This window comes from Carlito syrichta, unplaced genomic scaffold (assembly GCF_000164805.1).
Source record: "Carlito syrichta isolate Samal-C Ts95f unplaced genomic scaffold, Tarsius_syrichta-2.0.1 Scaffold106285, whole genome shotgun sequence".
Taxonomy (NCBI): Eukaryota; Metazoa; Chordata; class Mammalia; order Primates; family Tarsiidae; genus Carlito; species Carlito syrichta.
The window spans coordinates 16,469-27,570 of NW_007050381.1; the positions used below are offsets into that span (position 1 = coordinate 16,469).

The window sequence follows — 11,102 nt, forward strand, 5'->3', positions numbered from 1 at the left end:
GGCAGTGGCCACTGCACTCCAGTCTGGGCGACAGAGTGAGACTCCAACTCAAAAAAAAAAAAGAAAAGGAAAAAGAAAATGGATTTCAAAATGATGGGAATCAGTGAGGTTGCCTCAGGGGACTTTAAGTATATCAAAGGGAGAGAAGTCCTATTATTGGGCTTTGGGATACTGACATTGAGAGACTGGTGAATAAGGAGACCCTCCCGAAGGAAACTGAGGAGGGCGCTGCCAGAAAGATGAAGGGAGGACAGGAGCATGGGGTATCACAGAACCCAGGAAACTAGTGTTTCAAGAATGAGTGATTGATGAGATGCTGTTAACCTGTGTCTTTGATATCAGTCATCGTAGAGCCACATTGTGAGCATCCAACACAGTTTTCCAGAGCACATTACATTCTCCTCTAGGTTGTTTGAAAGGAGACGTTAAGACACTCTACCATGTTGCAGTCAGAAATTCCTTCTGAAGTTACGTATATCCAGTTCCTTATCACTAGGGTGATTTTTTCCTACTCGTTTTCTTATAAATACTCGTTACTTTCACAGCCAACCATTTATTTTATTGATCTGTATTAACATTTATAATCCCTGGCCTCTCTCCCATTTATTTTCTCTCGTCATGCTAGATTACCTCTGTAAACATCCAAAACTATCATTGGCAACTGTCATTTCACACTAATTTATCGTTCCCAACCAGTACTTTGTTCTTCAAGATAAAGTAATTGAGAAAGTGGTCCTTTATATGTGATATTTTGAAAGGACCCAAGTGTAAGTCAGCTTCTTTTCTGAGGGGTGATTTTGGTGGGCTGGGTTGGGGGCCATCCCTCATGTTTGGGCATTTAAGGTAAAATTTGGCAGTGGAGGAATGAACTTACTAGAGAAACATGTTGACTGACAATGTTAGTAGTGAATATATAGTGATACCTATGTGCCTGTTGTGTGATTTTTCTGTAGCAACTCTCAATTACACGAGTGTAGGCACAGAAAAGGTGGAGCGTGGGTTCATTCATGGTGGTATTTTGCCATCTGGGTGGGAGGAAGGACAGTAGGAAAGGGAGTTGAAAATGTCGGCAAGATGATCCGAGGAAGCATCAGGAGTAAAACCTGAGAAGTACAGAGTGAAGAATGGAAATTTCTGCCGGATGGAGAGGATAGTAGGGGTCAGTGACTTGGAGAGCTAGGTAGAGCGAAAGTTGTTGTAGGGGTCTTTGAGCAAGTGGTGTGGAAGGACAGGGCTTTTGTGTCAGGATGTTTAGGTAAGTGGCTCAGAGGGTATGCAGTGCCTGTAGGTGACTGGGTGGGGCATGCAGAAGGGGGAGTGGGTTACTGAGGTGGCATGGAGGGAAATGTCAGGGAACGAAAAGAATGGAATGTTTTATGCGGTATTCCTGTGGAAGTAGCAATCATCTGGATGAAGACAGGAGGTAGAGATGAGGAGACTGAACTAGATGCCAGCATCTTTACAAGGGAAATAAGAGGGAGGTATAGTCCTATGGCATAGACTTTAAAGGAAGAAGCGTTTTTATAAGGAGGGGAAGGCCAGGCGTGTGGATCAAGCCTGTAATCCCAGCACTTTGGGAGCCAGAGGTGAGAGGATTGCCTGAACTCAGGGACCAGCCTGGCAACTTGGTGACACCTCGTTTCTACAATTAAAAAAAAAAAAGAAAAAGCAGGGCATGGTAGCCCGGGCCTGTAGTTCCAGCTACTTGGAAGGCAGTTCGAGGCTGCAGTGGCTGTGAGCATGCCACTACATTCCAGCCTGGGCGACAGAGTGAGGCTCTGACTCAAAAAAACAAAAGAAAAGGAGAGTAGTGGCAACGGGAGTAAGGATGATGCTGGCCTGACCTTCTGTCCTGAGAGACATGGGAAATGTTAGAAGGAACAGACTCCACTTACAGGACTGTGAGTGAGTTTGGGACCAGGCAGAGCAGTGTCATTAGAGGCTTCCAGGCTTCAAAAGGAGGTAGAGGTTCAGAGATGAGGTTAAGCTTACGTGGACCTTTGTTGCTCAAGTCTGTGGAGTTTCAGAGAATATAGTGGAAGGGTTTGGGTGGGAGAGAAGAGAGGCTGCGTAGGACATGGGCTCAGCTTAGAAGATATAGGGATGCGGAGTGGTGGGAATGGAAGTTTGGAAGGTAATGGGTAAAAGGAAGGCTTGGCCTTTTAGCAGGGCCTGAAGTTAATAGTTGGTGGAGGAATGACAGACTAAGACCTGTGTCTTTTGAGGGGGGAGAGAACTCTGGGCTGTTGGTCCCAAAGGTTGCAACTTGATAATTTGGTGACAGATCAGTTGAGATCTGGATAAAAACTCTGTATGTTGTGCACAAAAGAGATGCTGGTTAGCCCTTCAGAAGACTTTTTTTAGTAGTGTCATGCCAGCAGAGAATGAGACGCTATATTGAAGGATACCAGGAAACCTTTTTATTTAAGAACTGCCAATGCAGGAAACACCCCTTTCTGCCTTGCAGGGGGAAGAGATGATATCCTGGTATAGAAGAAAAATCAAGATGTGAGACTTGAGTTCTAAGCTCAGTTCTGTCATCAAGTTAGACTGATCTTCAGCATATCCGTTCCCTTGTCTGAGCCTTGGTTTTCCTGTTTACAAGTCAGGAATTAGATTGGTTGATCTCTGTGGCTCTGCGATTTTGAGAGTTGGGTGGGTTATATTGATTTAGTTAGACTGAAAAAGGAAAAGCATATTTTTGAGTCTCTTACTTCATTTTTTTCCCCCTCACAGGTCAGTGTCTGATCTGGGTCCAGTGTTCCTCCCCAAACTGTGAGAAATGGAGGCAGCTACGTGGGAACATTGACCCCTCAATTCTCCCTGACAATTGGTCCTGTGACCAGAATACAGGTAGAAAGCAGTGGAAATTTTTTTCAGGTTTTATTGTTCCCCACTTTCTTTCCCTGCATGTATCCTTCAGATTAAATTACATAAATGTATTTTGTATTCAAGATGTCCTTGTAGTGCTTGGGAGACAGGAAGGATCTTCCTGTCATAGGAGTTGAGTCTGGGCATAAGAGGCTGGGGGAAGAAACCCTGTGGAGTGTTATGTTTTGGGGGGGCCTGGAATCTAAATGCGTATGCTAAGTAAATTCCATGTTTTTCAGCATTGGTGTGTTCCTGTCAATCCTGATTAGAATATTGATATTGGGTTGGTGGATAGGGAAGGATATGGTCTATATGAGGAAAAACAGGTGAAAGAGATCCAGTGAGCTTAGCATTACAGACTTTTTTTTTTTGAGTGGGAGTTTCACTCCGTCACCCAGACTGGAGTGCAGTGGCACGCTCCCGGCCACCGCTGCCTCAACCCTCTGGGCTCCGGTGATCCTTTCGCCTCAGCCTTCTGAGTAGCTGGAATTACAGGCGCGCGCTACCACGCCCGGCTAATTTTTGATTTATTGTAGAGATGAGGTCTCGCCAAGTTGCCCAGGCGGGTCTTGAACCCATGGGCTCAGGCGATCCACTCACCTCGGCTTCCTAAAGTGCTGGGATTACAGACTGAGCCACCAAGCCCGGCGCATTACAGACTTTTTGAAACTACTTGGAAGAAATTATGATGATCTAATTCAGCCTGATTATTTTACAGAGGAGAAAACAGAATCTTAGAAAAATTACTCCCATGATGTTTCATAGATAGGAACAGAGTCAGACACTGGGATGTAAGCAGGAGTGTGGAATCTCTCTCTATAGAGTAAAAGGAGGCAGCACTCCTGCTTCTCCTAGCTCCAGCTACATTTGCTCCATGAGTCTTTATTCTTCCTTCATGCCCACCCCCAGCTGCCCTTTTGGTCCTACCTGCTGCGTATACCAGTTCCTTCTTGTCCTCTTCCCAGGCCTCATCCAGATTTTTGACCTTATGAGTTTCTTCCTGTCCCTTCATTCCTTCTCTCTTTTGGCAGACTTAGAGTATAATCGCTGTGATATTCCTGAGGAGACCTGGACGGGGCTTGAAAGTGATGTGGCCTATGCTTCCTACATCCCGGGATCCATCATCTGGGCCAAGCAATATGGTTACCCCTGGTAGGGCACCATGACACAGAGCATCCTTCATGAACCTGGGAGTGGCAGCTTCAAACAGGGAGGGAAGAAATGGAAAATATCTGTAGTCAAAATGTTCTTGCTTGAGAAAGAGCACGGGGCAAGAGAAGCGTACCAAGTTTGGAGGCATTGAAAGAGCATGCTTTCTGAGGGTTTAGGGTGGAGGTGGTATCTCCCTGGGAAAGAATGTCTGACAGTGCTACCTGAATGGCAGAAAGAGGAGGGTAGATTTAAGGGACTTAAAAATATTAAGATGTGAAGGACATACAAAGTAAAGAGAACAAGGAAAGGTGGGATAGTTTCTTCTTTGAAGATGCACCTAGTTAGAAGATTTTGTTCTTAGGGTTGCAAGAAGATCCAGAAGGAGAAGATACCTTTACTAGGAATATTCTGAGCTCCTTTTTATACTGATGGAAATCAGTTCAGTCAGTTGGTAGTGACCAGCCACTGGAGGGGACTGATGGGAGGAGATTTATTTTTTGGATCCTTTATAACACATACTACTGTTTTCTATACAGGTTTATTGATGAGGTTGTGTTCTTATCATCTAACCCCTTATCTTCTGTCCCCTATAACCATCTGTCTTCTACAGGTGGCCAGGCATGGTAGAATCTGATCCTGACCTGGGGGAATATTTTCTTTTTACTTCTCATCTTGATTCCCTGCCAGTAAGTTTCCTAGTTCAAGGTAAATAGGAGTTCAGGTCAAAGCAGTGAACAAATCCATCCTAACATATGTACAAATTAAAATCATAGAATAGCCAGAAGACATGAGTGAAAATAGATACTTAACTAGGATTACAAACACAGAGATAAGTACTCACACATAGAAAGAAACTTGTATCTAATTAAGTATTTACCCAAGGTCAGGGTAGTTATAGTTTTGATAAATATGCTTTGGCTAGGATTCTTGAGGTCAGAATGGAAGAACAACTGGAATGAGGGCAGGGTAGGTAATCTGGCTTTGGAGAGCATCTGAGGCCTCGCACCTTCGGGGTGAATTCCCGTTTTTCCCCTGCCCTGTTCTGGCTAGAGGAGAAAAGCAGGTAGTAGGACAGGAGGCCATAACAGGACCCTCTTTTATTCCAGTCTAAGTACCATGTGACATTTTTTGGAGAAACAGTTTCTCGTGCCTGGATCCCAGTCAATATGCTAAAGAACTTCCAGGAGCTGTCCTTGGAGCTAGCAGGAGTGGTGAGTAAATTGGGTTCTGTTGTGATATAGGGACTGGAAAAAAAATGTTCCCTTTATTAAACCCAGTTTTTTTCCCAGGGCAGGCTGTATTGGGGGAAAATTCCGTGTCTGACCAGGTGTGCCAAGTATGAGGTTATTCACGAGGGACTCTTCTGTCCACCAGGATGGCAGCAGGGCAAGGATTTTTATCAGTCTCTTTCCCTGCCTGCAGACTGGGGGCTCCTGAAGACTGAGGTTTTCTACAGTATTAGCCAAAGCAGACGTGGCAGAGATGAGGGTACAGATTAATTCAGGATTTCTTAGTCTTGGCACTATTGACATTTTGGGCCAGATAATTGTTGTGGAGGGCGGTTCTGTGTATTGTGAGATAAACAGAATCCCTAGGCTCCACTAGCATCCAGCCAGTAGCAGCCCCACCCACAGCCTCTGCCCCCTGCCCCTAGTTGTGACAACTAAAAAATTGTCTGCAGACGTTGTCAGGTGTCTACTGGGGAGCAGTATCTCTCCCAGTTGAGAACCATTGGATTAGCTGAATCATATTTTCTCCCTACAGTCACTTTGGTTTTGACCAGCCTTACAAATGAGTAGAGGCCTAGAAGCTCAGGGGCTTTAGAAAGTCAAGTAGTGAGTATTAAATCAAGCAACTGAATCTGAAGAAACTTGTCCAAAGCTTAAAAATGAAATTATCTGAACTACTTTAATCATCTCTTGAAATTTTCATGTGACTCACTTTGGAGAGGGCACTAATATTTAGTTGACTGAAAATATTGATAGGAATCAGCAAGAGGTTTATTGAGGGGAGGTGGATGTTATGTCTGAGCCTAAAAGATTAAGGAGTATCATATCAATAGTAGGAACTGGAAATAAATGTAGTTAAAGATAATGTCTAGCCGGGCTCGGTGGCTCAGCCTGTCATCCCGCGCCTTTGGGAGGCTGAGGTGAGTGGATTGCCTGAGCCTGCGGGTTTGAGACCCGCCTGGGCAGGCGAGACCTCATCTCTACAATAAATCAAAAAATCAGCCGGGCGTGGTAGCATGTGCCTGTAATTCCGGCTACTCGGAAGGCTGAGGTGGAAGGATCGCTGGAGCCCAGCAGGTCAAGGCTGCGGTGGCCGGGAGTGGCCACTGCACTCCAGTCTGGGCGACAGAGTGAGACTCCAACTCAAAAAAAAAAAAAAGATAATGTCTGATGGGTACCAGTATGTTTGGGTTACTTCTCTAATATTTATTATTGACTCTAATGTTAAAGCCATTATTTATCATTGACTCCAATCTTCTTCCATTTCAGAAAAAGTGTAGGAACAAAGACTGCAGCCAGAAACTGGGGGCAGCCCTGACGATGGCTCAGGAGGCAGAACAGATCAGCATTGAGGTAGGAGAGCGTTCAGACCACATTCATTCCCTTCCCTACCCTTGGACAAATGGAATTCTCTCTGAGTTCAGACAAAGACAGTTTGTGGTAGTGGGCATCCTATCTTTTTACTTAACTTCAGATCTCAGATATATGTGTCCTGACCTCACTTTTATGTGGAGTCAGTTTTGGCCCTCAAATTCTGCTGGTAGGGATGGGGTGTGAGGTGGTGAATGATAAACAGTGAATTTTCCCTTCCCAATTATAGACAACCTGGAAAAAGAGACTATAATTAATCAATCTCCATAAAAGTTCAGATAAGGCTAATGCGAAATTTCAAGTGAAAATGGTAAAGGAAATTAATACAAATTTCTTTATAATTAAATTCCAGGCCTGAGCCCGCGGGTTCGAGACCCGCCTGGGCAGGCGAGACCTCATCTCTACAATAAATTAAAAAAAACTAGCCAGGCGTGATAGCGCACGCCTGTAGTTCCAGCTACTTGGAAGGCTGAGGCGGAAGGAGCGCTGGAGCCCAGCAGGTCGAGGCTGCAGTGGCCGGGAGTGGCCACTGTACTCCAGTCTGGGCGACAGTGAGACTCCAACTCAAAAAAAAAAAAAAAAAAAAAATTCCAGAAGACAGAGGACAAAAGTCGCCCCTGGAAGGGCCGTGGATGATGCTTTTGTTTCTTGGTTCCTTCAGGAACGGGTTAGCTTGTTTGGTTTCCGGAGCCGATACAGCAGATCTGACAGTGATGGGGAAGGAAAAGGTAGGATAGGTGGAGGGTGAGGACTGGAGAGGAAAGGGAGGGATTCCTTTGTGAGGGGAGCAGCCCAGGTTTCCCTTTATTTTGTATTCCATGTCATTTATAATAGCAGGCTTTGGTGAATGTGATTGACTCAGAGGGCAGAGAAAGGAATGGGGGAAAGGAGGGCAGGAAAGGAGACTGTATGTTGAGTCGTGAAGGGCTTTGACAGGGATGTGCGCGTGAGAAGCTGGGATCACATTTTATGGAGGAAACGTCACTTGGACACAGAATGTGGCATTAAAGATGAGTTCTCTGGGATCAGTTCCCTTAACTCACCAGCTATTTTATTATATGAATTGTTTAGCCTTTTTCTCTTCCTTTTTGTGTTCCAGACTTGATGCTCTCTAGGCCTGACAGTCCAGAATCCTGCTTGGAGAAAGAGGAGGAGGAGAAGTCAGAAATGGAGGAGAAGGAAGAGAAAAAAGTAACATTACCCTTAAATATTGGTTTAGATGAGGATTTTGGGGTTTCCTTTTAGGAGATTCCGGTAGGGGTCTTGTTAGCATGGGCTTATATTCACCAAGGAGCCATCCTGTTCCTGCCTCATGGGAGACCCAACTGGCTGATCTTTTTTTTTTTTTTTGAGTGGAGCTTCACTCTGTTGCCCAGGCTGGAGTGCAGTGACACACTCAAATCCACCGCAACCTCGACCTGCTGGGCTCAGGCAATCCTTCTGCCTCAGCCTTCCAAGTAGCTGGAACTACAGGCACACGCCACCACTCATGACTAGACTGGCTGATCTGTTAGGGATCTCCAGGGAAGGAGGCTCTCCTTTTTTCCTCTTTATTCTCTCTGATTTCCCACATCTCTAGGAACTTATTTCTTGATTATAGTCTCAGTTCCTACTATGTTTCTTTGATTCTTCCTGAAGCAATTTCAGAGACTAGCAAGTTGCTTCTCTACTCTTTTCTCCCCTATGTGGACACTTAGGATTTTCACTCACTTATTTTCGTAGTGTCTCTTTTCCAGGTATAGGAAATACATTTTTTCACTTTCTTTTCTAATTTTTAATTTACCAATGTTTATCATTCTTGTGACCTAGCTTTACTTCCTTCTTTTATGCCTAAAGCTTTACACTGACAAATACCAAAAGACTGGGAAGGTGACTACATATTGTTCTTTGTGTTGCCATAGATTTAAACATTATCAGCCTCACAGAACCTAATTTGACTTCCCAGAGTCCACCCATCATTCTGTAGTATGCTTCTGTATTAAGAACAGTTATGTGACTTAATTTATCTTCTTATTCCTTACTCTCCCATCCTCAGGACCCAACTTTGCCCAGTTCTAGGCCAGTCAAAATGCAGACAAAAGAACCCAAGCCAAGAGGTAAGCAAGCCAGCTGGAAATAGGACATGTCTCACAGTTAAGGCAGGGAAGTGGTAGAGAGTGTAAAGGGCCTGTAAGTTACTGGTCCTTACTAACCATCTCAGCTCCAGGACCTGGGAAAACAGGCAAGACTCACTGATAGTGTCAGTGGAAAACGGGAGCTTCCTTGCTTCTCTGTACTGAATTATAAAATCTTAGGTTTAAAGGTGGAAGGTTTTAGCCGGGCTCAGTGACTCGGCCTGTAATCCCGCGCCTTTGGGAGGCTAAGGTGAATGGATCGCCTGAGCCCGCGGCTTCGAGACCTGCTTGGGCAGTGAGACCTCATCTCTACAATAAATCAAAAAAATCAGCCGGGTGTGGTAGCGCGCGCCTGTAATTCCGGCTACTTGGAAGGCTGAGGCGGAAGGATCGCCGGAGCCCCACAGGTCGAGGCTGTGGTGGCCGGGAGTGGCCACTGCACTCCAGTCTGGGTGACCGAGTGAGACTCCAACTCAAAAAAAAAAAAAGATGGAAGGTTTTAAGTTCTTAGCCAAGAAGATGTCTTCCTGGAGAAGACAGACTCCGAGGAAAACTGTAAAGATAAGATCTTAGGGGCAAAAGAAAAAAAAAAGACGATTGGGGAACTGGAGGCTACTGAGGGAACCCAAATAGAGAATGAGCAGAAGATGTGGGCAGGGCAGAGACTACAGGTGGAAAGTTCAGTTGCCCTTGCCAAGTTGTCATGCAGAGAAAAATAAACAAATCTCCTTCATTGTTGGTGGTGGGGTTGATGCAGGCATGGCAGATGGACGAGGTGGGACCCTGCCAAAGAAGATGATGAAGAGATCTCTGGGCAATGAACCCTCAGCTCCCCCTGCACCCTTAGTGAGCGAGAAAGAAGGCCAAGGGAATCCAGATACCGACCAACTAGGTAAGGCTCAAAGCCTGGTAAAAGCTAAACGGAATGCATCTCCCCTTCCTGAATCGTTTCTTAACAATTCTACTGCTTTTCATTACTTTAAAGAAGAAATGAAAATTAGAATGAAAGGGCATCTCTCAGACTGTACATAGCACACACTACAAAAACAGTTTATTTGATTTGATCCAGAGACAGGAGGGTGGTAGGGAGAAGGGAGCTAACATGTACTGAGTATTGCCGTAGGCTGGCTAGGTACTTTCATGCTTGCTTCTTTAGATTTTTTCAAGAGCTCTATGATGGGATACTTTCCATGTTAAAGATAAGGAAACAGAGGCTCAAAGGATTTAAAATATGCTCAGGGGCCATACAGTGGCTCACACCTATGATCCCAGCACTTTTGGAGGACCAGGTGAGAGTATTGCTTGAGGCCAGGAGTTCTAGACCATCCTGGGCAACATAGTGAGGCCTTATCTCAAGTGAAAAAATAATGTAAAAGTGCTTAAGGCCTATGTCTAGCATATGACTGACCCACAGGTTGAATCCAAATCTTTGTGACCCAAAGTCCATATTCTTTGTACTCAGAAAGGTCATCTTTTCCAGAGAGTTCTTGGAAATAGGAATTTAGGAGTTTGACTTGTACAAGTAAGTACAGACTGACCTAATAGGACTCTTTGCTTTGTCATCTTTTCATTTAGGCCCAAAGAAAAAATTTAAAGCTCCCCAAAGCAAGGCTTCAGTAACCAGCTTATCCGATGAAAAAGAAGTTAGAATGAGGCCAAAGGGTCTGGGTCCATTAGCTCATGTCCCTCAGCTGGGAAGGAAGGGCCTGGACCCTAGAAACTCCTGACTCAGGAGGCTGGAAGTGCTACCCCTGAAGATGAAGATTCCAGTGACCTGGACCTGGGGCAACCATGGAAGATGTCGGAAAAGAGAGCAGAGAGAGGAGCCCCAGCACAGAGATGGCCAAGAGCTCCCTGCGGCCGTCGTTGAGGAACGCTGTGTGGTCTCGCCCCCCTTCCTGTTCTCCCTTCTCTGGAGCACAGGCGGGAGAGCCTTTCAGGGGGTCCCTGGGAAGTTGCTGTATGTTGGGGGTGTGAATGTGAACTGGCTACAGAGCTCGAGTCAGAGTTGTGCAGTTTGTGTGTTAATAAAGCAGGATACTGGTCAGTTGGCTTGGTCGGTCTGTGATCACATGCTTCCTTTCGGCATCTTTCCCTCCTGCTCTGAGTCACTGTGGCACGCATCATTGTTTCTGGTGTGAGACTGCAGTCTTGGGAGGACATCCAGAAGGGCAGATTGGAGTTCGAATCCTGGCTCAGCTACTTGCTAGCTACCTCTCATATCCTTGGGAAAAGCATGCCAACCCTTCTGGTTCTGATTTTCATGCCGCAGATAAGTACATCATTTATCTCGTAGGGTTGTTGATGTTAAATGAGGTGATGCATGTAAAGCACTAAATACAATACCTGTTAGTTATTATATAAG

The 11,102-nt window shown here is 45.3% G+C and overlaps 1 protein-coding gene across 1 annotated transcript in view; it reads left to right on the forward strand.

Moving 5' to 3' along the window:
• Positions 1-10,784, forward strand: part of ZCWPW1 (zinc finger CW-type and PWWP domain containing 1) — a 26,085-nt gene extending 15,301 nt beyond the window's left edge. Inside the window, 12 exon segments of the mRNA XM_008067091.2 lie at positions 2,737-2,853; positions 3,903-4,023; positions 4,634-4,709; positions 5,130-5,234; positions 6,522-6,605; positions 7,285-7,351; positions 7,723-7,814; positions 8,659-8,722; positions 9,474-9,629; positions 10,313-10,414; positions 10,417-10,524; positions 10,527-10,784. Of these exon segments, the coding sequence (XP_008065282.1) occupies positions 2,737-2,853; positions 3,903-4,023; positions 4,634-4,709; positions 5,130-5,234; positions 6,522-6,605; positions 7,285-7,351; positions 7,723-7,814; positions 8,659-8,722; positions 9,474-9,629; positions 10,313-10,414; positions 10,417-10,524; positions 10,527-10,714 (1,280 nt within the window). The 3' untranslated portion in view covers positions 10,715-10,784.
• Positions 10,785-11,102: the final 318 nt, after the last annotated feature.